This window comes from Primulina huaijiensis, chromosome 18 (assembly GCF_012295235.1).
Source record: "Primulina huaijiensis isolate GDHJ02 chromosome 18, ASM1229523v2, whole genome shotgun sequence".
NCBI lineage: Eukaryota > Viridiplantae > Streptophyta > Magnoliopsida > Lamiales > Gesneriaceae > Primulina > Primulina huaijiensis.
In genome coordinates, this window is record NC_133323.1 from 6101227 (window position 1) to 6128789 (window position 27563).

Here is a 27563-nt window from a genome sequence, read left to right on the forward strand (position 1 = left end):
AAAGAAAAAACTCATATTTTCTAATCTAACAAGAATAAACGAAACTTCAATGAATATCCGACACAAGCATTCAACTGATAATTTCGAGGTTCTCTTAGACATTTTTTTTACTCAATCTTCACCCAGCAAAGTGTGAAAACTCTACAGAAGAAGAGTGGTATAAAACCAATTGGTGGATAACAAATTAAAAACAAAAGCATAGAAGTAATTGCTGCTAACTTGTAGTATATCTGACGTCAAAGTCTCAAGTTTGGGATGAGTTATTTTACTCTCTTAATTCAAAAAAAAAAAGGAAAAAGAAGTAATAATATTCGCAAAAAAGAAAGTAATAATAAAAGTATCCAAGACAAATTATTCAAGTAAAAAAGATTTCAATGCGGACGTTATGTATGATTACAGGTCAAGAAACAATTGATGCTAAATTTGGCAGATCCATTTCCACAAATTTTACTTATAAATCACAAATAAACCATTAAAATTTAATACAGACAAACATACATCATATAAAAGAGTCCCAAGTCACATGACTTGGTTAGCACTCCGAAATCTCTCAGGCTTAATGGCTAAATCAGTCAACAAAGGATCGCAGTGAATTCAGATGTTTTATCTTCCTTTTATTAGCTTCAAAAAATAAAGTCAAGCAAAAGCTCCATCATGAGTGAAATTGAACCTCAGCACCCTCTGCTCATAGCTTCGGTACCGACAGATCCAATACCACTATACAAGTCTAACCATCGTCCAGGCCTCCAATATTGAGGAAAGACACCAACCTCCTAATATTTCAATAGCTTAAAATTTAAACATACTAAATTAATCAAAACTCAATGTGTTCCATTGAAAATAATTTAAAAAAATGAAACCCTTTTCCAGGAAACACAACACATTCAAAATCATAATATATACTACAAATATACTGGAAGCTGCTGCCTTTACCACTTCCATCATCGGCTGCACATCTACACCTTTCGGTCAGAGCAACTTTTTTCTACAGCTGTTCCTCCAAGAACCTGAAAACCATCATTTTCTATGTGAGAAATGCTGAAGCTTAACTAAAATCTCTCACACTATGCCTTTTTCCTCACCGCAATCTAATTTTTTGGAAAGGAAAAAAGAAAAATAGAAAGAGATAAGAATGAACACGAAACTCTAACCAGTTAAGAAGATCCCAAAACTGAAGCAACTTGTGAGTCTCATCGTCTTTCTGGGAACAAGAACAAAGAAACAAAGCAAACGGAAAAATGAAACAAATAACACCTGCTGCCCAAACCGGAGGACACAACTAAGGAACGGTAAAGATGGTCAGCAAAAAAGATGGTTTTACCTGCCAATTCATTCTTTAATCTTCATGGAATGAAAGTCATAACTTTGCGTTAGATATCAATTCTAGCATCGAACACTCACGTACGTGGCTAGGAAATAGCTTAGCATACTCCAACATAATTATTTGCAATTCCTACCAATAATCACGGCAGGAGCATGAACCATTTTGGAAATGGTGGAAACGTGTTGCGTCTCTCACAACAATTTCTCGATCAACCAGTTTCGAGATAAATTTGATGGCAGAATGACAGTCATTACAAACTCTAAGGTTCTTCATGATCCTTATAGTAGTATTTCCTGGAGTATTCATTAATGCAAATGAAATAGCAAGTTTTTCACTGTGATGCTTTAGAATCTGCTCTTTCAATTCTTCATCAAGATCGTGCAGCACTGAACCAGTGTCAGGAACAAAGCCCATCTTCTTAATCTCCTCCCAGATTTTAGCCATCGACCCATATATTGCATCTCTTAGGGGATGTCCTCCATCTTCTGCCCCAAAGACATGGACTTCACTCTTTATTTGAACCCAACTAATTCCTTGTTCTTTCTTCACCTTTCTATCCTTCATTGATTTTCGGATTCCGGCAGCTTCCTTCCATTTTCCACAAGCCAAATAGACATTGGCTAGGGCTGAATAGGCTCCACCATTGTCCGGTTCGATTGAAAGCAATCTCCCCGCTGCAATTTCTGCTAGTTCCACATTTTTGTGAACTTTACATGCGGCTAAAAGTGAACCCCAAGCTATGACATCTGGTTCAATTGGCATGGTTGTTATAAAATCTTGTGCTTCCTGCAACAACCCTGCACGGCCGAATAAGTCGATCATGCAAGCACAGTGGCTCGATGTTGGTTGAATTCCATGCACATCTTTCATCATTTGATAGTAAGTACGGCCTTTTTCGACCAATCCTACATGTGTACATGCTGACAAAACACCAACATAAGTTATATGATCAGGCTGAGCATATGATGACAACATTTTCTCAAATAGTTGTAATGCCTCTTCTCCAAGTCCATGTTGAGCTAAAGCCATGATCATGGAGGACCAAGAGACGGATTCTCTTTTACATCGTACAAGGCGGAATACTTTCCTTGCACAGTTGATATTACCTGCCTTTGCATACATGTTAATCAACGCATTGCTCACAGAAACTGAGGACGACTCCCCCAACTTTAAAGCAGTTGCGTGAATCTGTTTCCCATGATTCAAAGAAGCCAAATCTGAACTGACACTTAACATAGCTGCAAGGGTATAGCTGTTCGGTATTGGGCCCTTTTTTACCATGGATCTGAAAAGCTCCATTGCATCATTGTTGTGGCCATTCTGTGCATAGCCAACTATCATAGCTGTCCATCCAACCACATCGCAATACACCAATGAGTCGAATATCTTCCTGGCTGGATTTACATCTCCAAGCTTGGCGTATCCATCTAATAAAGCCGTAAAGGCAATAATATTTATGGTGGACGTCCCAAACATCAGCAAAATTTTATGAGCTGTTTCAACACCACCAGATTTTGCGTACATGGAGATCAACGCGTTCCCTACTGCCCCAGATGTATCAAATGCGTTTCTAATTATATAGGCATGAGCTTGCTTTCCAATTTCTAGTTCCTCGAGATTTGCACAAGCAGACAACACACTAGTTAGAGTGTAACGATCAGGTTTTAATTGAGACACCATGAGCATTTCTGATAAGTAACTCAGTGATTTGTCATCCAGACCATGCTGGTTATATCCTGCAATCATCGAATTCCAAGAAACAATATCACGATCTTTCATCTCCTCAAATTGAGCCGTCGCATGTTCTACCTGATCCATTTGCATGTACAGTGATATCTTCGCATTCAACGTAGAAGTATTCTTTAACTTAATCGTATCAAGCACGGCCCACGCACTCCCAAGATCACCCGATTTTGCATACATATTTACTAAAGAATTAGCTACAGATATACAGCCAACGAGGCCATATCTAACAACCAAAGAGTGAACCTTCCTGCCTATAGCCAATTCTTTAATTGAAGCACAAGAAGCAAGCACACTTGTAACGGTGTACTGAGAAGGCACAACTTTGCGTTTTACCATCTCCAGAAACATCTTAAAAACAACATCAAAGCGTCCCGATAGATTATATCCCACAATTATTGAGGTCCAAGAAACTGAATCAGGTTCAGGAATTTTGTTAAAGATACTAACCGCTTCCCTCATCATACCCTGTTTTGCATAGGCAGACATCAGCGTGTTGTACGACGATGTGTCCTTCTCAGGCATTTCATCAAACACCCTGTGAGCATCATTAATAAACCCGGTTTTCGCATAAGAATTGACAAGGTTGTTCATCAAGAGCACACCTAGATAAATCCCCGACTTGATCATCCGATTGTGTATTAGCTTGATAGTTACAGGGTCATTGATTTTGAGGCTTGTTCGCAGAATGGATGTGTAAAAATCCACCGGGGATGAAATAAGCTGTGGGCTTTTCACTGTTGGCTCTCTAACTTGTATTGAATTCGGAGAAGACATTGATGGTGGGAAGCAAAGTTGCAACACTAAAAAAGAAAGGAATATAGTTAACAAGAAACCCAAACAGAAAAATAGATGAACTTTGTTCAAATAGATCTACTATATGCTTCACGGAGGTACATACTTCCCATTTATTATGTATCATTATATGATAAATTAAAATGTGGAAACTTGTGAACTGTTTCACATTAACATTGAAAGAAAAACTAAACAATAACAGCAATTTCTTTTTCCTAGAAAAAGTACAGTAATATTTGCGTACTCAATACTTGTTAAACAGATTAAATCAAATACTCAAAAATGTACATCAAATTCAACGTTTATATCACTAAACAAAACTCTTTCATCATTCTGTCCCATGATTTCATCCAACTCTGGATTCGGAATAACGGCTTGTCTTCGTGACCCATCCGCAATCTTGGCAGACTTTTGGCTCCTTGATGAGGACCCAATGGCCCCTAAAGCATCGAGAAAGAACCGTTTATTCGGTATAATACCATCTTTATCCATATAAACAAGCAATTTCTGTACAAGATCCTTCATATCAGCTTTAGAGTAAGCCTTGTAAAGAAGTTTGTAAGTAGATGAATCAACTTGGAACTTCTTAGTTCTGCACATGCTTTCAAAAAGCACATCTGCCTCCATTGGTAGCGCGTTCCTACAGTAGACTTCGAGCATAGCGTTTAGAGTGGATACCTTTTTCTCTTTGACCGACTCAGCTACCTGGTCAAAAATTTCTCTTGCTCTCGAGACAGAACCACAGTGACCGTACATCATTATAAGGCATTCATATGTAATGAAGCTTGGTTTGTATCCCATGTCATTCATTTTTTGAAGGACAAACTCGGCTCTCTCCCTAAGTCTTGCTTTACCATAATTTGTGATCATGGAATTGAATGTAGGGAGCGTCGGCTTCTCTTTGGAATGCGTCAAGCTCTTAAATACTTGTTCCATCTTGTCGAATTCTTGCTTTCTCCCATACGAATCAATCAACAAGTTATATGTGATGATATCTGGTTTTGTCTGATTGCTTTTCATTCTAGAAAGCACCAACTCCATCTCCCTGATCATTCCGTTCTTTCCATAGGCATCCATCACACCATTAAATGTGAAAATATCAGGAGTCACTATACTTTCTGACAGATCTTTGAACAGATTATTAACTTGATCAATATTTCTCGCCTGAGCAAAAGCTCTCAAAAGAATGTTGTAGGTGACGACAGTAGGCTTACACCGCTCCATTCCTTTCATTTTGTCGAAATACATAAGAGCCTTAGCCAAAGCCTTGGATTTGTCACGAGAGTGCAGGTGGGCTGTGATAAGGGAATTATATACAGATGAATCAGGCTTACAACCACTATTACGCATCTCAGAGAAAAGCCACATGGCCATTCGAGTTTGCCCTTTCTTTCCCATAACTGATATTAACTTCGAATAAACTCCATTGTCCGCTATGTACCACCTCTGCTTTTGCATCCACCTGAACACCTGATATATGTAAATGAGGCTTTACTTACAAGGGAGCCAAGATATTCATTCAACTCAAACGGAAAACAAACCAAATACTCACACAACGTTCATTGATGGGGAACCCGACAACAATCAACACTTCTCATAAATTTCGCAAACTAAAGTCAGAGAGATCACAGGCAGAGAAACAAACATGGATTTGCACCATGTATGATGTATGCACATATTATCATAAAATTAGATAAAATCCCAAACATGGAATTGCACAATGTATGATGTATGCACATATTATCATAAAATTAGATAAAATCCCACCAATGAAATACATGAAAACACCCCGAAAAACTAAAGTAAAAGACATCAACCAGTAACCAGATTATCAAAATCAAAACTTAATCACATTTAATTAGAAACCATTATGACATAAGATTCGGGGGGACGTAAACCTCCAGACATTGAAGCCACTTGTCATTGTTCCCAAGCTCTTCAAACAGCAAGAAACAGTGCTCCGTTCTCACAAACCTAACATACTTATTCAGAGTATTCATCAACGGCTGCTTATCAGTGAAATTCTTCATTATTGAGCGAACCAACTCTTTTTCTTCTGAAGACGGAGAGACATTTTTCTTGCGGGTCCTTTTGGGTCTGGTTGTAACATAGCACATTCGAATTGTGGTGGTTCGAATTGCCACAGGTGGCCTTGGGTGTTGTCTGAAGACATCGGTTGGGGTGAATACGTGAGTGGGAGAAAGGTACAGTGACGGAGACAATAATGGAGGGTATGTCAAGGTCATTTCTGTAATTTCATCAAGGGCAGAGTAGGTTGGGTGGTTGCGATGGCTGCGCCGCCGTAATTCTTTCAATCCTGTTACTCCAGCAAGCAGAGACTCACCAGGAGGCAACAGGTTAATATTTCCTCACCATTTTTTTCCTTATTTAATTTTTTTTTTCAAGAAATTTATTTTCCACTGGATTTATATATTATAAATTTTTTAAGTAAACATCTTGTTATACGATCTCACGGATCTTTATTCGTGAGACATGTCAAATCTTTTTTTTATTTACAATAAAAATTAATATTTTTGGTATATAAAATAATAATTTTTGAAGTTTTTTTAATCTTTCCAAGAATAATATATTCCTGCCAACCTCTAAAATTGTAACATATTTTATAACAAAAAAAGTAAAAACTTGTATGTTTACAAGTTTCTAGTACATTATGATGGTGATTATGTATGAAGGATCGATTTTGACACTCTTGAAGGTGCTTCAAACACAATATTCTCTATAAGTTGCAATAGCTTGTGTTCTAAGAATGAATACACCGATGAATTAAATCGAGTTTGGTTTTCTAACTAAGAGAAAAATACTCGAAATAATCATTCGTTAAGAAAACTGAACAGTTTAAAGCTTTTAGCTTGAGTTTAAACTGAATAACTGAAATAAAGAGATCGGTTCAGGCTTGTATCAGTTCAGTTATGAGAAGAACTGAACCGATATCAGCTAAACTGATCAAATCAGTTTTAAACAATAGTTAAACAGTTAAAGACACCATATATGTTTATGGATGTTCAGAGACTTCAACTGCTCATACGCCACCCTTCTACCACATCGGGTAGGATCCACTAGAAGACTTTGATTTATACAACATTTTATACAAACCCACTCTAGAAAGGTAGCATCCAACTAGAACTCCTAGCACTCAAGATTGCAGACAGATCCTTACAATCTAAATAATGTTTAATGTCTTTATGCCAAGACTACAAACACAATCTTTTAATGTATTTGTGTGAAGACTCACTCAACTAAACAATAAGCTCAACTCTCCGTATATGTAAGTGATTGTGTGTGAATGTGTGAGAACTGATCTAATCAGTTCAACACGAAGGTGTTCTCACGCAACTGGGCTAACGGCTTCTAGTAAACTGATATGAAATGAACGTGCCATCAGTTTTCTTCACACATTGGTATTTGGTTGTAGTTCCGCTCTATGTTGTTGTTATCTTCAATGGTCTTTGATATGATATTTATAGGCGCTAAGCTGTCCGTAGATGAAGACTCGGTGATAATGTCTGTTGCATCTGCATGTACTTCCTTAGGACATGTCCTGTCATTCTAACAACTGTTCTGGAAGCTTTTCTCTTTTAGCTTTACTGCAACGTCCATTATTGTACATTCGTCTGTGAAGTGGCTTGTAGCTTGTATATTCGCGCTTAGCTAGATTCCATTAAACAGTCTTGTTGTGACATGCGAACATGTCAGTTACAACTTATACTCTGAACCGATTTGATGAACTGTATCATTTCTTTTGTTCAACTGGGTTCTTCATCAGTTAAGCTCTTCATCAGCTGGCCGGGCTTCCGAAGGTTTACTGTTGAACCACCTATCAGTTGGACAATCAGTCGAACTGTTGTTAGATATATTAGTTGGACTGGTTCAGTTCTGACAATCAGTTGGCTCTTTCAGTTGGCGTCTCGACAACTTCAATTTTGGCTTCTAGAACTCATCAGTTTGGGATTTGATCAGTTTCAACTTTCTGCACACTAGATAAATTTGTTAGAAATAAAATAATAAGTTTTGTTAACATCAAAATCAAGATCGCGAACATGAAATGTTCCAACAATGTATTATAACTAATAATCTAAAATTGATCGTAGCTTGCAAGGTCATAAATTACAGTAGCCACTCAATTCATGGTGATCTAGACCCTAATAAACAAAGTAATCAAAATAAGACATCATTCATCAATCATTTCACTCCTCACCTCGAATCATTCTAACATTCCAAGTATAGTCAATTAAATGAAATTAAAACTATATATAATAGTTATTGATTATTTTACTGTTCAAATTTTCATCATAATGTATTTTCTTGTATTCAGTTCGATAATCAAAATCAGGATCATAATTCCTAACAAGATCCTCGTGTTGAAACTCTTTTGGTGGCTTTCAAAAGCCAGTAATTGCTCCCCTTCAAATCCCAATCATCTCCTTCCACACGAAACATTGAATTAACAAGACATCTTTCCAATAGATCCTGAGTGCAACTACACCAATATTATTACAAGTAGGATAAAAATCTCAATGCAGTTACATGTATTTCCTCTTTCTAACATTTGATGCATTGGAGATGTTAAATGTGATAACTTCACTACCAACTCGTATAGTCAATTCTCCTTCTTGTAAATCAATTAAAGCTCTTACAATCACCAAGAATGTCTTCCCCAATATAAAAAAGAACGTCTTGATCCTCTTCAATGTCAAATATCACAAAATCAATTGGAAAAATGAACTTATTTATTTTTATCAGGACATCCTCGACAATTCTACAAGGATAAGTGAGATATCTGACTGCCAACTATAAGATGATGGTAGTAGGCTTCACTTCTCCAAGCTCCAACTCCATGAAAATAGACAGAGACATCAAATTAGTACTTGCGCCTAAATCACAAAGTGCTCTTTTAATAGAAAAACTATCAAAATGCAAGGAATATCAAAACTTTCTGGATCTTTTAATTTCTGAGGAATTTTTTTTCAAGAATTAAATTGTATTCATCCGCCATCTTCACTGTCTTGAATTCTCCTAAATTTATCTTCTTTAACATCACATCCTTCATGAATTGTGGGGGGATTTCAAATCAAAGCACTTAAAATCCGTAGATTCAATTTGAAATGACTAAGTTAAAGAGTGAATTTGAAATTGAAACAGAAAAATATACTTAGCTAACATAAGTGATTTCAAATTCTTTATTTGTTTCCCTTTTTCAAATTAAAGAGGCAAGTAGTTACACTCCATAATGACAATGAAGTTACCAAATCCAAAATTGGATAAAACTCTTAACAGTAAAATAAAATAAATTTGGAGGCCCAAACGTTATTATCACAGTTGATTATTATGTCTAACTATTAATGAGCCCGAGACTAACAATTTCAAGTTCACATATATAATTTTTATTGACACCCTGGAAAGGGCTTGGGTAATTTTTGGACTCGGACAGAAGAAGAAAATTTAACAAAGTAAATTTTGATCCAAAGAGTAGAGCATGTGTAAAATTTATCCAGAGTCCTCTAGCTCGGCCAGGATCCTCTCCCGGGGCTGGTTCAGCCCGGCCAAGGTCCTCCAGCCCGGCCAGGGTCCTTCCGTCCGACCAGGATACTTTCCTCGGACAGAGTCCTCCAGCTCTTCCGTCTGGCTAGTGTCCTCTCCCCCCGACAAGGTCCTCCAACCCGGCCAGGGTCCTCTCCCCCCCACAGGGTCCTCCAGCCTGACCAGGGTCCTCCAGCCCGGCCAGGGTCTTTCCTTCCGATCAGGGTCTTTCAGCCCGGCTAGGATCCTCTCCCTGGACAGAGTCCTCTAGCCCAGGCCAGGGTCCTCTCCCCGGACAGGATCCTCCAGCCCGGCCAGGGTCCTTTCCCCCTACAAGGTCCTCCAGCCCAGCCAGGATCCTCTCCTCGGACAGGGTCCTCCAGCCCGGCCAGGATTCTTCCGCCCAATCAGGATCCTCTCCCTTGGACAGGGTCCTCTCACTCAAATAGGGTTCAGGTCACCCGACCAATATGGGCCACCATGCATCATTAGCATGACAATCAGTGCCCATGACAAGACCCAAACAGTATGGGTCACCATGTCTACTGACAGATGACAGTGCATGGTCAGTCATCAGAAGACAGGACATGAGCATATGTCTAGTCAGGACCAATGTATATGCACTGTAATCGAGGTCATTTTCTCTCCTATAAATACTCAGGTTTGCTCATTTGAGATATGTTAATCTACTGCATTCAATAAATTTTCTCTCTACTTGGTGAACTTAGTACTGACTTGAGCGTCAAAGTGGCTACGTCGAAAACCCTTCCGGAGCCCCACTAACATTATCTTGTTGAGTATGTGAAGATTTTCTGACCCGGGGTCATCCCACCAATGCAGGCTATACCACCTGGGAGACCAGGACATACCACCCGGGAGACTATTCCAGATCACCAAGGCAGACCAGGACAGGCCATACCACCTGGGAGACCAGGCCATACCACCAGGGCAGATCAAGCCAGAACACCCGGGAGACCAGACCAGAGCACCCGGGTCATCCCACCAAGGCAAGTCAGACCACCCGGGAGACCAAGCCAGACCACCCGTGATCATCCCACCAGCCAGGCTAGACCACCCGGGAGACCAAGTCACACTACTCGGGTCATCCCATCAGGTCAGGTCAGATTCATCTCATCATGTCAAAATTTTTAAAGGAAAAGTACACTTCTCTGCTCGGTAAATTCCCACCCAAGCTCACCCAATCTACCCGGACATCATCACTTATCATGTTTTCTTTATTACTAAATGCGAATGTTATTTTTATAAAATCTAAAATTATCTCACATCTATTTAAGTAACGACCAAATCACTCACATCACTCAACACCTTATAGAAAATAAGAGCTAGAATGAGATCGAAATACGAACAAAAATATTTTTGGGGTTAGTAAAAGTTGATCGAATATTCATGATTTTTGCAGATTCAAGAAGTTCAGTTATTATTTAGGGTGTGTATTCGTTGCATAGATTTGCTGACTTTTTTTAAATAACAGACTTTTGTGAAGTTTATAGATTTCTACTGACTTTTGCATAATCTCACAAATTTCTAAATATTTTCACAGAATCTCGTAAATTTATTTTGCAGGACTTTTATTGACATTTGTAAACTTTTTCATAGAATCCTATGAATTTTGTAATTTATTATTATTATTTTTTAAAATTTATTTGAACTAACAAATGAATGTGAATTATTTTTACTTATTTCCAATATTTTTCTATCTCAATATAATATTTTGTATATATTGATTTACGAAAGACAACAGACAAGTCAGTAATAAATTTATTATAATTAAACTTCAATTATTCAAGTCAATTCAATATATTTATTTAAATAAATAATATTTTTAAAAAATACATAATAATAAGTTTCAATATTAATAAATAATCAAACTGAAAATAATTTCATCCATTTTAAATAAATTTTTGTATAAAATAACAATTTTGTTTTTGACAATATGTCAAACAAAAAAAAATAAGCAAAAAAAATTATTTGTACCTGAAAATAAATAGTAAGTGTGTTAAAATATTTGTAATTAGTGTAAATTTATAAAGTTTTAATATATTTAATTATTATAGTTATTCTTATATATGTGTGTTGATAAACTTCTAAAATTATGTATTAATCACACACATTTATATATAAGTTAATGAAGNCTTGATTCAATTACGTATTGTTGTAAACCATATGTAAATCAGTAGATGTAGAGCTATGTGGCACTGATTGGCTCGTAAAATGGAATGATCGAACGATATATACGAGTGATAAAAAAAAATTGATAGATATAGTTAAGTATATATCTTATTCAAATCTTGATTCAATTACGTATTGTTGTAAACCATATGTAAATCAGTAGATGTAGAGCTATGTGGCACTGATTGGCTCGTAAAATGGAATGATCGAACGATATATACGAGTGATAAAAAAAAATTGATAGATATAGTTAAGTTAAGTAGTGTGATTAATTATATATATATATATTGTTTGATTTATAGTTTTAAGTGTGAGTTGACCAATTAATATTCATCTAATGAAGCACACCAAGCAGTACTTTTGATTGCAGATATTATCCGATGTTTGAGTCTAATTCAATTTTTTTATTACATATAAATCAAATTATATGATATTCATTAATGTCTCAAGAATCAATATTTATGACTTAAAATACAAAATATGTCATTGAATGTCGTGGTGGAGATAAAATTGGGATTAGACCACAATTAATCATAACCAAATCTTAACCAAATCTCAGCCCAGACTTTCAATTATATTAAAGTAAAATTCATCTAAAATTCATCTCATCTCTAGCAATGGAAAGCCAAATTCAGAAAATCATATGTAATGTGGCCAAATCATAGCCTTTAATTTATTAAATTATGGCGTTAGCATAACAATTTGGGAATTTTAAATGACATCCATTACAATTTGTTTTTACAGTAAATTCTACAGAGATGTGTAATAAATATATAGACTGTGACGTCACAGTAATAGACTACTGCAGCAAGAACTGCAACCAAAGGGATGTGTCTCACCGCCAGTTCACGGCCTCCTCCGCCACCCCTTCGATGGACCACGAAGCTTAAAAACAAATGCAAGAAATGCCTGTGCATCTGCCAGTTCCCGAAGGAGCTAGGACTCGGAGCCGCCATGCCCGAGTCCATACCCAATCCGCTTGCATTCATGAGTTAATTACATGCAATAACCTAAATTATTGCATGATAAATAAAACTGATTGTACACATGATTGTAATACATGGAATAATTAGTACCGTCATTTAGGTGATTATTTATGATTATGAATAGCTAATTAATATCTTGGAACAATCGTGATCCACTGAATAATATTAGAGTATGTTAAATGTTTTAGGTTTTAAACACTTCAAAAAAAATTTTTTGTTAGGATCGAAAAGTTTTTGAAATCTTGAATGTTTGGTTTGAATACGCACAGATTCAGTGGACAGATCTTTTATTTTCGACCAGTACGCTCAATTGTTGGAGTTGGGTTCTGTATTATGGTCGAGATTGGCAATCTCTGAGATAGGGTTGGTCCTAGAGAAAATCACTACTTTGTTATCAAGGAGTGAGAAAAGAAACTGTATGTTAAATTGTGCGGAAAAACTCATGTGAGATGATCACTTTGATCAATTTTGTTAAACGGATCTTCTATTTGGGTCACACATAAATAAATATTAATTTTTATGTCAAAAATATTACTTTTTATTGTAAATATGAGAGCATGGTTGACCCATCTCAATTTTTAAGGATTTGGTTTATACAAAAACTTTTGTGAGACGGTTTCATAAATCAATTTTATGACACATATATCCTATTTGAGACACTCGTAATTTTTATGCAAAAAAATATTACTTATTATTTTAAATATGAACAATGATGACTCGTCTAACACATAAAAGATATATGAAACTATATTAGAAAATACCTACTATTTGGTTTATATTTAGCCTTCGTATTTTGTTTCATAATTTATAAGTAGGGCTGAGAAAATATACCGAAATATCGAAATATCGAAATACCGTACCGAAAAAATACCGAAAAAATCAATATACACGAAATTTTCAGTATCGGTATCGGTAAGTAAATATTTTTTTTCGATATTTTGGTATATACCGAAATACCGAAAATAATTTTTTTTTTTAAAATTTAAGTTCGGTATACCGAAAAAATGTCGGTATACCGTATACCCACATTTTTTCGGTGTCGGTACGGTATCCGGTATGAACTTTTTCATATCGAAACTTCGATACCGAATTTCCGATATTGATATCGGTATGAAAATATTCCATGTCGATATTTATTGTATGGTATACGGTACCATAGTTCAGTACTGTTTCGGTGTCGGTACGGTGTCCGGTATGAACTTTTTCATATCGAAAATTCGATACCGAATTTCCGATATCGATATCGGTATGAAAAAATTCCATACCGATATTTACTGTATGGTATACGGTACCATAGTTCAGTACGGTATACCGTACCGTATCCACCCGCATTTATAAGGCTTGGTTTTGTTTGATGTTGATAAGCTACTCAAAAGTCAAATATAGTAGCTGGGCTGAGGAAAAAAAACTGGTGGGATAGAACCCACCTTTGCCCTTGAAAAGACGTCCATGTCCATAATCTCTCAAAGTCGAATCAGTACAAAAATGGTAAATGAATGAATCTGGTTTTTTTATTTATTTTTCTTTTTTTTATATATAGAGATAAAAAAACTAAATCCAAGAAGAACACCTCTTCGTATTCTTCTTAGGGTCATGTAATCAATACATACAGATTATTGAATGGGCTAGTCAATACATGTATGCTGCTATATTAGTAGGTATTTTTTGAGATGACTAAGTCATACTCATATTTACAATAACAAGTCATATTTTTTCATGGATGACCTAAATAGTATATATGTATCATAAAATTGACTCATGAGACCGTTTCACAAAATTTTTTGTGAATATTATATTACTTGAACAAACTTAACGTTTACTCTGAAAATTACTAGAAAAGTTGGTCCTAACTTTCTAGATTCTAGTTATTTAGCAACTCCTTAAAATAATATAGCATTTTTTTAGGATAATAATATAGCATTTTGAAACTGATGAAAAGTTATGTCGGGAGATGTTGATTTTATAGAATTCCTACTTCCGTCGACTTTAGGAACTTTTGATAATCTATGAGTAGAATTAAAGAGTTTAGTATCTTGTCTTGTTAGATAAAGTGGAGCAGTTGACGAGAATTCATGCAAAAAGAGGAAATGGCCATGTGGAAACTAACTTCTTTTGCCAGTAATTCCTGTAAAGTAAATTTTATTTTCTTCTTTGTGGAGGTTTTTTTTTATATGACTTATAAAAAAAATCCAACTATATATATTGAAATATTGCATATATCTCTCTTGAAAGAAGATATAATTTATTTGTTATCTTTCATAAACATGGAGTAAAGCATAAGTGATATTTAAATATAGTTGGATTTTTTTTTTATATGACTCACGGATTGGACAAGAAAAATAATATTATGATTATTAAAATATTGAATAGGAAGTGAAATAATATTTAATAAATAATAGTATGTTTGGTTTGATTACTTAAGAGATAAAATGGTAATTTATAATTTTGTCGTTTTTAATAATTAATAAATATAAATAAAAGATAAAAATGAAAGGTGATATTGTAACTTTAAATTAAATTTTTTGACTGATATAAGATAAATAATTAATGATTTGATTGATGTGTTTGTAAATTATCGATACAAAAAATTTCAACTAAACAAATAACAACAGAACTAAAAAAAATAACGGCAGTAAATTTTTTTTAATGGAGACTTTCTCAAAATTTGATGGACGATTCTCTATAAATTTAAACTTTAAAAAATGACATTCTTGTCTTTTTTAAATATAGTCCTACTATGTAATTATATGATTTATTAAATTTTAAACATTACTCTATGTCCAGAATTAAAATTTTTTTTTAAACGAAGAGGTTGTTAGCTATAAAGAATCATGAAGGTCAATAGACAAAAAAATAATATTTGATCGGGATTAAATATTTAAATAACCCGTGACAAACTTCTTTCTTCATATAAGAGTTGGCTTTTATTTAAACTTTTAATCATAATTTTAGGGGAAAAAAATATTATTTAACATTTTTTCTATATATTGGGGGTCCTATATTTGCCACAGTTATGGGAAATTTTTTAGAAGACGTGAGATAAAAAAAATGAGTAGTTCTCTTGTGAGACGGTCTCACGAATCTTTATCTGTGAGACTGGTCAACCCTACCGATATTTACAATAAAAAGTAATACTCTTAGCATAAAAAGTAATATTTTTTCTTGGACTCAAATAAGATATACGTCTCACAAAATACGATCTGTGAGACTGTCTCACACAAATTTTTGCCTAAAAAAATATGATGTCTTTGTCCAATGAATCCGCCATGTCTATCCTTGGTTGGTAAGGTCATCCATTTATAGGTGTTTTCATAATTTATTTTATAGTAATTATATTTTGAGTATATCTCTTATGAGACGGTCTCACGAATCTTTATCTGTGAGATCGTTCAACATACCGATATTCACAATAAAAAATAATACTCTTAGCATAAAAAATAATATTTTTTATGGATGACCCAAATAAGAGATTCGTCTCACAAAATACGACCCGTGAGACCGTCTCACACAAGTTTTTGTCTTATATTTTACCAATTAAATAAAAAAATGTGGTCTATGAATCTATATTGTTGGTTCATTCACTGAATATTTGTGTAAAATATTTAAATCAATAAAATATAATTTCAAATATTCAACTCAATAAATAATCTACAAAGTATAATTTCATTTTATAGTTTTATGAATATCGTGAAGGATGTTAGATTTTCAAAATGGTAATATATTCATCTTAATAATGAGTTATTTTGTTACATTAGGAGTAATATTCTCTCTATGTTTTTATATAACATGTTCAATTGATCATCTCATATTAAAACATAAATAATTTTATTTTACTTCAGATGTAGCATAGACTAACTTCTTAATAATAATTTAAAAAATGTTAATTCTATCGACTAACTTATTGAAGGAGAAAACAGATTGTTGTATAGTATGAACATTAATTGTACGACGAGTATATCACAATGCTCTTATTTATTTTCTATTCTTTAAGACAATATTTTAAAATCGTTTGTTTAAAATAATATTTTTATATCAAAATTATTATTTTTTATTATAATTATAAATATGATAGACATATCTCACGAATATTAAAAAGTGTTAAGAACACGCCATATATATATGCGTCTCACTAGCTTGCATGCGTGTATATAAATTATAGAGGTTCCGCTACAAATTAGTTGGTTTGAATTATTGTCATTTATGCTGCTTTTTTTTTAAAATAATAATAATGTTACTAATTGGACTCAATCCTCAACGAAAAAAATCTCGTAAGACGATTTCATTGCTCAATTTTGTGATATATATCTTTAATTCGGATAACTCATGAAAATTTATTACTATTTATACCGAAAAAATATTACTTTTTAATTGTAAATATGAACATGATTGTCTCGTCTCATTAATAAAAATTTGTGAGACCGTCTTACCAGTGATCTACTTATATCAAAATCAATGCTGGTGGGAGCAAACCCACCCCGCTTGATAAAAATAGAAGCAGTGACCGTAATTAAAATGTGTCCGACCTGATTCATTAATCTATTGACAAAAACAAAACTACAGTTTCGTTAATACTTTTTTTTTAAAGCGAATTTCTTTAACACTTAATTACTAATAATATTACAAAAATTAAAATCACTTTAATTTAGATTACAAAAATAATTCTCTCTCTGTATAATCAAATTGATTTATTCATGAAGAATATTATAAATTTAGTAATAAACAAGAAAATGAAGCAAAATTCTTATTTCTAATTTGATAACAACGATCATCTACAATAAGAAAACTTATTTATAACCCAAGAAACTAAATTTAGGTGAGATATGATCAATTTTATTATTAATCAAAACAACGTAATTATAAGATTATAATTGATTTAACTAAATATATAAAATTAAAAATATCAATCAATCAAGTTAATAAATATATGACTAAAATTGATTTTTTTTTTCTCCGAAAATATAATAGTAGATTGTTCATTTGTAATTTCACAGAAAATAGACGTTAGAGGTACACAAAAATTTCCGAGATTTTAATAAAATCCGAAGGCGCCATAACGTAATCTCTCTCTGTTAAACATTGTTACATTGGGAGTATAAGTGAAGAACTTGGCTGCATTTTATTTGTAGAAAAAGGTGTTATTGCTTTTTCTTCCATGGGAAGTATTAAAAGGAAGATGGTGATGTTCTTGATTCTGTTTATTGTTTGTGTTGAATGTTTCTTAAGTTGATTGGTGAGGGTTTATGTCCTTTTTTGCGTTTATTTTATGTGTTTCTCCGACTTTTGGAATGTATTTGGTGGGATTTTCTTGAACTGAAGATTTTTGCTTGAAATGGGTTGGGTTTGATCTTTTGTTTGTCTTTAATGAATTTGGGTGTGTTGTTATGGGTTTGAAAAAGAAAAAAACGAGCTATTAGAATATTGGATGCTGCATTTCTTTATCTTTCTTTTAAGGTGAGATGTCATTTGTCAGAGACTGGATGGATTCGCAAGTCACTGTTTTTCTAATTTTGAGAAAAAAAATTGTGTTCGTAGCTTTAAGGCTTTAAGTTTCTCTGTTGGTAAAGGCGAATTATCATTTTTTTTTTCTGTTTTAAAAACGAAAAACTTGAACTTTATTCTTGAATATCAAGCATAACAATGTCAATTGAATACTTTTTGCAGACTCTGATTGTTGTGTGTGAATCTTGGTGCTATTGTTATGGTTTGATAAATTACTGAGCAATGATCATCAGCGGTGAGATGTCAACTTTCACTGCCGATGGTTGAGATTCTGACTCATTTTTTAAAATTTGCAATATGACTGTTGCTGGATTGCACACTGTATCAACTTTTGTTCCTTTCTTCGAAGAGGCAGAGTCTCGAGTTTCAAGACGGTGGAATGATCAAATTATTAGGCCTGGCGCGCAGGCATCTTCTCTCTGGCAGATGTGGCGGGAGATTGAGGGTGAGGATGTGGACGTGGTGAGCCATTCTCTTAAGTCTATACCACGGAAAAGCAATGGTTCTGATTCTGACTGCTTAAGTACCACAACATCGATCGGACAAGGGCGTGATAGTGGGGATGATATATCCGAAGATGCCGATGAGAATCAGAACCGAGCCATAAATGGTTCGAAGATGGAGCATGAGGATCATATTTGTGTCATATCAGAACAATCTAGTGACTTGGGAGACACTGCACGAGAAAAAGTTAGACTAATTTTTCGTTCGTGGATGAATAGCAGTGCTAAGAGCCATTCACCTAACATACTACGTATAGGGAAGAACTCAGGGCCACAATATCTTGGGGAGAATGAGTGTCGAAGGGTGAGAATCATAAGAGAATGGGTGCAGACGAATGTCGAGCCGAGTAGCTGTGGCTCCCCTAGAGATGGATCATCTGAAGTTGGTTCTCAAATCGAGCAGGTGCGAGAAGGGTTGGTGATTAATCCTGAGATGGGCAGCACACAGAGGTCTATTAGGAGATTATGTGGTAGACAAACTCTTATTGATCTTCTTCTTAGAGCTCGGAGCGAAAGGGAAAGGGAACTTTTAAGAATGTTGGAGCAGAAATCAGTGTCAGGTTTTGCTCATCGTAATCGTATTCAGGTAGTCATTTTGTGAAGATAAACGTTTCTGTGTTGTGATTACTTTTACCTAGCTGTCACCAGAAACAACAATAATCTCACTTTGACGAATCTCATATTCTTATCCAGGCATTGCTTAGAGGTAGGTTCCTACAGAACAAAAGATTAATCCCAAACGAGAAACCATCTTGCTCGGTCGCAACAGAACTGGGATTGCTTAGGCAAAGTACAGTTTCTGATTTGAGGTAATGATACAGATAGATTCAGCAATCATCAATTCTTGGAAATTAGTTACATTCATGGTCTTTGCTGGTGGTGTAAATAATATGGTCTTTGCATGACTCTTTAAGTGTTAAAAGAATTATGTATCAGCTTAATTTTTTGATGTACTCATTATTCTACTTAAACTAACAACTTCCTACTTTTTGTCAAGGGAGGGATTTCTCTCCAAATTGGACAATTCTTCTCACCCCTCAGCAAACAGTGTTGCAACAGATCACACTTTAGCTGATAAAAGTAATTCTCAATCCGAGTCGATATGTAAGGAAGGGGAGGTCACTGAGATTTTTCCAGCATCACACCAGGAAAGTGCATTAGGTAGTAACCAGAGTCATTGGGATTCTGAGGTACAAGCATCTGAAGTAGATCTGCCTGTTTTGACCAGTAGGAGAAACATTCGAGAAGGTAGCATTTCCAGGGTTGATAGCCAACAGGATCGGGTTTTGGAATGTGAGCGAGCAATAGGGTCTGACATTGAGTGTGTTCATATTAGGTATGGTAAATCAAACCGTATCACTTGCAATGAAGGACCGTCATTAGAAAATGAGGATATTAACCAAAGTGAATTTACTGAAGTTTTTCATGAAGATGAACTTAGAAGTGGGAGGAGTGAAATATATGAATCCATTAATTATACCGCTAACTTGGGACAAAATGGAAGTGCAGAAATTGATTATCAAGGTGCTTCATCACTTCAGGAAGTGGTCCAAGAATATGGCGTCATAAGTTTTCTGGAAGATTCTGCTGATCCGTGGTTTCGACAAACACCACATAATAATTTTGTAGAGCAAGAACAAATGCAAGAATCACGTGAAAATCGGGTAGGTCACGATTTGCAAGTTGGTGCTGATATCTCGTTCGATATGCCTTCCAATGAGATCAGAGCATCCATCGAAGGAATTGATGGGTTTTATTTTCATGAGGATGATAATATCCACAGGAAGGAACTTAGGGAACTTTTTAGCAGGTAATGTATTCAAATTTCACTCTGATTTCTTGAGTTAGGCTGTTTACTTTATTGAAACCTTTTTAACTTCCCTTTTCTGCTTTTCAGGAGACGTGTCTCAGGTCTTCTTGGAAGTGATTTTCGAGAGAGCTTAAACCGTGTCCTACAATCCCATGCCCAAAGGCTAAGTCATGTATCTAATGATTGGGAACTGGGCAATCCATCATCTTCTTCTGTCTTTATTAAGCAAGAACCAGCACAACAAATCGGTGATCAAAATTCAAATAATGATTTGCACATTGGAAATTGGACACATGGCTCAAATCAGAGCTTGGGAACCGTAAGCTCAACATTCTTGGATTAAGTGCTGTATCTGTTGAGTTTATCTTTTAATCAGAAACCCAACTTCCTTTCTTTCGGCCAGTGTCAGAAATGGATGGTTAAATTTTTGAATCAGCTATAACATTATCATATTATCATAAATTTATGATATGAGTTGGCTGTGATTTGATTATAAGGAAGTTTTCTTATAGATGAATCATGATATCTTCACATATTTCAAGAGATGACAAATCTTTTTCTAAATTAGGAGAAAGTAATAAGAGTTTTAACCTTCAAACCGGCGTTACGAATGTACATGGTTTCTGGCCAAACCACATGAATCTAATGCGTTGCATTCTCTCTTCACTCTATTTCTAACATTTTAACGGCATTTTTATTTTCAACTCATCAACATGTGTTTTCCTTGTGCCTGTAGGACAATTGGGAGGTCGAAAATGAGTTGAGAAACGAAATGGCCAATTCGGAGGTTGTAAATGAATTGAGAAATGACATAGCTATGCTTCAACAGAGGATGAACAACATGCAAAGCATGCTAGAAGCATGCATGGACATGCAAATAGAGATTCAATGTTTCATACGCCAAGATGTTTCCTCTATATCAAATAGGTCTTTCGTTTCCACAGGTTAGTCCCCAAATCTCTAGTTTGTGGACCGTCATGATTCTCTCTTTTGTATCCCATTTCATGCATCAAATTTAATGGATTGTCACTTTTCTCATTCTGCATCTTTTCTAGTTTTACCATCGAATGCAGACTCAACGGAGTACGACTTTTTTAACGAGGAGTCTCAATGGAATCTCATAAAGAGAGGAATTTGCTGCCTATGCCGTGTTACCAAAATCAGTTCATTGTTGTACAGGTAAGTAAAGAAAATATGCTCCTCATCAGTAATTATATTACAAACATACGTTTATATTTTGGAACAGGCAATAAACTATGGTAAATTGCTTCTATATAAATGCTTCATCAGATTTTTGAAATAATTGCAAAGAAACGAAAATCTTCAGTCGTATCCATAGTCCAATTCTTATCTTGACAATATGAAATGAAGCACATGATCATATTCATCTTCTTAAATATCATAATGATCCCTTTCTTTCATTCGAAAAAGGTGTGGGCACATGTGCCTTTGTTCAAGATGCGCAGAGAATTTGGTCCAGAAAATGGGAAAGTGTCCAATATGTCAAGCTCCCGTAGTTGAGGCCGTTCGAGCTGATTTCATCCAGTGAAATAAAACACGTGGAAATAGGAGAAGACATGGAGGTTGCTGCACGATCTTTCTCTTGTTCAATAACTTACACCAGCTGCAAAAAAGTTCCTTGAGTTTCTTCGCACTACTGAGCTTGAATCATTGGCGTAAAAATGCGACGGCAACCAAGTAACTGATATATCTGACAAGAAAGTCATCGGCATTTAAATGATGGCTTATGCGTTTACGAACGACAACTTAGAGTTGCAACTTGTTAATGGAGATGCATGATTTATGCAGTTTTGGTCCTTTGAATAATTGATATTGACATGAACTTGCTTTGTTTTGAAACTTTGAACTTGGAAGTATTTATTTGTTAAAGTGATGATGGATGTGTTTTCTTGCAATTTTCCCGCAATAATTATGTTTTACGCAGTTTGTTGAAGGGATATGTAATATTAATTCAGGATTTTTGTTCGAATTTGCCAAACGATCAAACATCGAATATGATTAATGTTTGCAAATCTTGTTGGGAGATTATTTCGAAATTTGGATAGTGTGTGAATGAATTCTAAGGCACGTTTGTAACGCTTTCTTTTAAGAAATGTTTTCTCCCTCACTTTAGTTACAGGATGTGAAAAATTTATCTCAGGATACAATGAAATAATTCTGTATTTGTAGGTGACTAAATCAAATCAGAATTTGAATAAATTTCTTGAACTAATGATGACATATATATAGAAATGAAACATTGATGCAGAACGGACGTGACTCTTCATAAAATAGTGCACCATTTCATGAAAACGAATAATGAAACAATGTGTTGTTTCCAAAAAGTTGTCTTATCCCTTGCGAAAAGTTGCGTGTATTTTCAATCTTACCCCGTAATTTTCACAGTAGTAACATTGTTCGTTGTCAACAAAATAAATTATGAAAAAATGTTCTAACAAATCTCTCATCTCAACTAGACTCAAATCCGTGCATTGGAAATGAAATTTTTGAAAAATTTCACCTACTATATTAATAATTGATTGTACTAGCTACATACCAAATAGATCAAATATATATTTGTTGAGTATGTATTTTGTGATACAGTTTCACATATTTGTATCTATGAAACTATATTTTAGGTACAAAAAGTAATATATTTTTATGAGTTTAGTCGGGTTGAAAATCCGTCTCATGAAATTAACTCACGAGTCTGTCACGCAATTTTTTTTATTAATGTTACTTAAAATCCAAAATTTAAATTATTTAACTGAATTATAATCTCCCAATCAAATCCAGGAAATTATGTCAACTGTCCATTGACATGCTTGAAGAGGCACACAACTAATAAGTGATGACAACATTTTTTTATTTAAAAAAAATCGTTTCTTTTTCTTCTTATCATAACCCGAGGGTGATGTTTTTTTTTCCTTTTACGAGAGTTGGAAGACCCAAGTTTCTCTATAAAAGGAGAGAGATAAATGAATGTAAATTTAAGCTATTTTCAAGATCAAATCCATCCATTTCACAAATAAAATATTGTGTAGCCTCATATCATTATTGTTGAGGATATTTTAAAATATATTTGCGTATTTCAACAAGCTTCCTAATTGTTGAATATATTTAGTTTAAGCGGCAAAATTAACGTAAAATATCTTGTCAATATCAGTACAGCATACTTAAATTATTCTGATAGTAACTAATAGTATCAAATTTGGATTTGGATCCTCTACTATGTTAAAAACACAGCAATTACATGATCCTCTCGTTTAATCTGACAACTTTTTAAATTTATGTCATATGGTGTGATATCTACAAGATGATCATGTGATCATCTCGTGTAAAAAATGCACATCACTTCGTACTGTATTTTCAACACAATAGAGGATCTAAATCTATCAAATTTCTATAACATGTATGTATCACAAAAATTCATATGAAACGATTTTATACATCAATTTTGTTAGATAAATATTATATTTGGATCACTCATAAAAAATATTATTTTTCATTATAAATATAGCTGAATTCATCAATCTTACGAATAAAGATATGTGAAATTACTTTCACAAAAGAGAATTTATATGTTTTTTTTGGTAGTGCGCGATTAGCAATCAATGGACATTTAACGTACAATTATAGTATTTTATATACATTTAATATAATTAATTCTCAACTTTTCTGCAAAATTTTCAAATCCAAATCCCGATAAAAAAATAATAATAATAATAATTCCAAAATTTCTTTAATTAAAAATAAATGTACTAGACAAAACAAATGCATGTGAGAACAAAAAATGATACTTTCTTATGAAAAGTTTATTCACCTTCGGCTAAATTTTTTTTAAAAAATTTAATGAGATTCACATTAAAAGAAGAACGATTCACTTAATATAAAGTGGCTAAGTGGTATTTTTTCAGTTTGGTTTAATGATATTGTAACAAAATATTGTCTACATTCGAATTAATGCAGTGTTATTAATTAACCTTAAAAAAGTATTAATCATGAATCGTGATCCTCACAAGAAGTTATTTAAAAAAAAACACATGCCGATATAGAATCTTAATATTGTTAAATATTTAAGATCAAGATATATATCTATCACATCTATATTTATATTTCAAATAGTAAGTTTTTTGCGAGATGATATTCATAAAACGAGTCGATCCGATTCATATCTATAATAAAATTAAAAAAATTTAATATATCAAATCGAGTTAGATTTATCTTACAAAATTGATTCATGAAACAATTTCATATGAATTTTTGAATATTTATAAAACGTAACGATAATATTCATCTTATATAGAAAATTTCTTTCTTGCTCTCTTCTCTGAAATTAATTAAGAATACACACACAAAATAATACCTACATTGCATTGTTGACAAAAACTTTTTTTTATTCAGTTGGTTCGACGACGGACCTAAATTATGCCAAAAACATGGAGTTTCACTACAAGAAAAATGACATAAGATAACGGTTAAAAACCGTTTTCGTATCCATTTTAAAACTGTTGTTAAAGCTCCTGTGGTTAAAGAGTACGCTCAAAGACAACGGTTAAAAACCGTTGTTGTAGCAACATTTGCGATGGTTATTGAAAACCCGTCGCAAATAAAATTTGCATTGGCGACGGAAATCATGTCAACAACCGTCACTTTCGCTAAAGTTAGCGACCGTTTATTCATAAAGTCCGTCGCTAATTAGCGACGGCTAATTCATAATTTCCGTCGCTAATGTTTTCAGTAAAATAAAAAAAATTACTTTTAATAATTTAACAAATCTAAAAAAATGACAATAAATTACAATTCCACAATCCTAACATTATTCGTGAACTTATTTAACACAAAAAAATTTATCAAAAAATAAAACAAAAATATTTATCCTAAATCGAAATTAAAATATTGTAAGAGAGAAAAAATTTTAAGTGTTGTGATGTGGTGTGAATGAAAATGGAACGAAAATACTGATATTTATAGACAAATTGCGACGGTTTTTTCGTTAAACCGTCGTTTTCAATAAACCGTCGTACATTTAAAATAGCGACGGTGGTATTTAAAAACAGTCGCTAAATTCAGCGACGGTTGTGGTAATCCGTCTCTATATTTAGCGACGGTTTTATAAAACTGTCGCTATTGTTAAAAACACGACGGATTTACTTGAAACCATCGCTAAATATAGCGACAGAAATTAAACTGTCGCTATATTTAGCGACAGTTGTAGTCAAAACCGTCGCTAATTAAAAATAGCGACGATTTTTACATCCGTCGCGAAATGTAGCGACGGATTTATCAAAACCGTCGCTAAATAAAGCAACAGTTTTAATGAAACGTTGTTGTTTGTCAAAAAAACACGCTAATTGACAACGGTTTTCTAAAACCGTTGTCGTATATCCTAAAAAACACGATAATAGACAACGGTTTAAAACCGTTGTTGTATTGTCTTTTGGCAAAAAAAAATTCAGAAAGACAACGATTTTAACGAAAACCGTTGTTAAAAAGAAAAAAGACAACGGTTTCTGATAAAACCGTTGTCTTCTGAGTGTGATTGTATGTTGATTTTCTTGTAGTGTTTGTGTAGAGTGACGATAAATTACTAAGAATAAATATCTTGTGAGACGATCTCACGAATTTTTATATGTGAGACGGGTTATTTGTACTTATATTCACAATAAAATTATACTCTCAGTATAAAAAGTAATAATTTTTCATAATCCAAATAAAATATTTGACCCACGAAATTGAGATGTGAGACCGTCTCACAAAAATTTTTATGAATTACTAAAGCTAATAATCTCGCTCCAACATAGAACTAATCATACCAAATAACAGATGATTACACGATTAATCTATGCTACACTAAAATATCTATTTTCGATGTTTGTTTTGTATAACGATCGTCTAATCTGACTTAAAAATATGTGAGATTAATCACTATTTTTTTATTTTATAATCAAAATATAATAAAATAATCGATTCTCGATATAAGATAAGACTCACAGGATAAATTAGGGTGAATACTATATAGCATGAACTCAATCTAAATAATCAAACTTCATCCGCCACCTTATACAGCCGCGTCGACCGACACAAGGGACAGCTCACCTGTGACTCCAGCCACGTGTCAATGCACCCAGGGTGGAACACGTGGCCACAGTTGGGGATCATCTTCACACTCTCTGTCCCCCGAAACTCGCTCAAGCAAATCGGGCATTCCTCCCGCAGCTGCAGAGTCGCCGCCGCGTCATAGGGCAAGAGTGGGAGGGACTTCACGGTGGAGGGGTCCAACCCGATCGACGAGTCTTGATGATTTCTGTGTGCGGAAGAGGCGGTGGCAGTGGAGGAAGGAGAAGGAGAGTTGTCGGAGAAACATCGGCTGTACACCGAAAAAAGCCCCATGAAGACGAAGAAAGTGAGAACGATGACGATGGCCAGAGTCATGGATGAGTCTAGAGATCTAGAGGGTTCTGCCACGGCGGTTGTGGTGGCGTTCTCGATCATGAAGACGGTGGTTGATTGGTCCGGAGTGGCCGCTTGCAGCAGTTTTCTGACGGGAGTTACGGCGGTGAACATATTGGGATGTTTCGACAAAAGTGAGGGGGAACTAGGAAGGCTTCCACACTTCCAATTGAGTCCGCGGGATGCACAAGTTGAGATTAATTATCCACATTCTGCGGATTGAGACTTGGTTGGCACAGGTGGGGCTTGAGCAGTTGATATATATATATATATATATATTATTTTATTATATATAATTGTATGGATAATCCGTGGATTTGACAATCGGCGCATTTATTTAAAATAAAATACTGATATGATTGGTAGCTTATAGTGTCTATCTGTACGTAAAATTCAAGTTTGAGATAATCTTTAATATTGGAAAATTGGTTTTAAATCTCCAAATCCAAACTCTATTTTATCTTTAACCCTTTATACCTCAAAAATTTTGCCCAAACTCCCTAAAGAGTTTAAAATTGACAAAAATATCTTTATATATTAAATGATTGATTTTCCTCGGATAAATGGTATCAGAGCCGAAGTAAAATTATTTCAAACATACAAATTTATTATTATTAAGTAATTAAATGTTTGAGGAGGAGAATTTTCTCAATTAACATGAATCCGAATCCAGGTTCGAGATTAATTCTTTACAGAAACTATTCCAAAAATTTGGAATACTG

General features: G+C 34.2%; 4 protein-coding genes across 14 annotated transcripts; 1 reads left to right on the forward strand and 3 right to left on the reverse strand.

The window, feature by feature from the left end:
- Positions 1-413: 413 nt before the first annotated feature.
- On the reverse strand, positions 414-3921 carry LOC140964421 (pentatricopeptide repeat-containing protein At2g22070-like). Its single transcript, XM_073424195.1, has 2 exons — positions 1322-3921; positions 414-1201 (listed from the first exon to the last, which is right to left on the reverse strand). Exon 1 carries the CDS (start codon positions 3842-3844, stop codon positions 1454-1456), a length of 2391 nt encoding a protein of 796 aa, XP_073280296.1. The 5' UTR covers positions 3845-3921; the 3' UTR covers positions 414-1201; positions 1322-1453.
- Positions 3922-4058: 137 nt separating this feature from the next.
- LOC140964422 (pentatricopeptide repeat-containing protein At4g39620, chloroplastic-like) lies at positions 4059-6238 on the reverse strand. The gene is made up of 2 exons (XM_073424196.1): positions 5761-6238; positions 4059-5332 (listed from the first exon to the last, which is right to left on the reverse strand). The coding sequence occupies exons 1-2, from the start codon at positions 6106-6108 to the stop codon at positions 4139-4141; spliced, it is 1542 nt and encodes a 513-aa protein (XP_073280297.1). The 5' UTR covers positions 6109-6238; the 3' UTR covers positions 4059-4138.
- Positions 6239-15842: 9604 nt separating this feature from the next.
- LOC140965150 (uncharacterized) lies at positions 15843-22344 on the forward strand. 11 transcript variants are annotated; one of them, XM_073425224.1, is made up of 9 exons: positions 17572-17806; positions 18238-18337; positions 18425-19164; positions 19272-19387; positions 19576-20388; positions 20476-20707; positions 21125-21332; positions 21444-21567; positions 21820-22344. In XM_073425224.1, the coding sequence occupies exons 2-9, from the start codon at positions 18298-18300 to the stop codon at positions 21935-21937; spliced, it is 2391 nt and encodes a 796-aa protein (XP_073281325.1). In that variant the 5' UTR covers positions 17572-17806; positions 18238-18297; the 3' UTR covers positions 21938-22344. The 11 variants fall into 11 exon arrangements, with proteins under 11 accessions (XP_073281323.1, XP_073281325.1, XP_073281324.1 ...); XM_073425223.1 differs by having other exon boundaries at positions 17572-17752; positions 21820-22343; XM_073425228.1 differs by having other exon boundaries at positions 17572-17752; positions 18431-19164; positions 21820-22343.
- A 4086-nt stretch (positions 22345-26430) lies between these two features.
- On the reverse strand, positions 26431-26955 carry LOC140964656 (RING-H2 finger protein ATL57). Its single transcript, XM_073424523.1, has one exon. It carries the CDS (start codon positions 26953-26955, stop codon positions 26431-26433), a length of 525 nt encoding a protein of 174 aa, XP_073280624.1.
- Between the last annotated feature and the right edge of the window lie 608 nt (positions 26956-27563).

Bases quoted from the DNA above. Each gene is read 5' to 3' on its own strand.
- LOC140964421 (XM_073424195.1), bottom strand. From the start codon at position 3,844: ATGTCTTCTCCGAATTCAATACAAGTTAGAGAGCCAACAGTGAAAAGC.
- LOC140964422 (XM_073424196.1), bottom strand. From the start codon at position 6,108: ATGACCTTGACATACCCTCCATTATTGTCTCCGTCACTGTACCTTTCT. The intron at 5,333-5,760 runs GTTTACGTCCCC...TACATATATCAG, and splicing joins AGTGGCTTCAATGTCTGGAG to GTGTTCAGGTGGATGCAAAA.
- LOC140965150 (XM_073425222.1), top strand. From the start codon at position 18,373: ATGACTGTTGCTGGATTGCACACTGTATCAACTTTTGTTCCTTTCTTC. The intron at 20,708-21,124 runs GTAAGCTCAACA...TTGTGCCTGTAG, and splicing joins CAAATCAGAGCTTGGGAACC to GACAATTGGGAGGTCGAAAA. The intron at 21,568-21,819 runs GTAAGTAAAGAA...CATTCGAAAAAG, and splicing joins ATCAGTTCATTGTTGTACAG to GTGTGGGCACATGTGCCTTT.
- LOC140964656 (XM_073424523.1), bottom strand. From the start codon at position 26,955: ATGTTCACCGCCGTAACTCCCGTCAGAAAACTGCTGCAAGCGGCCACT.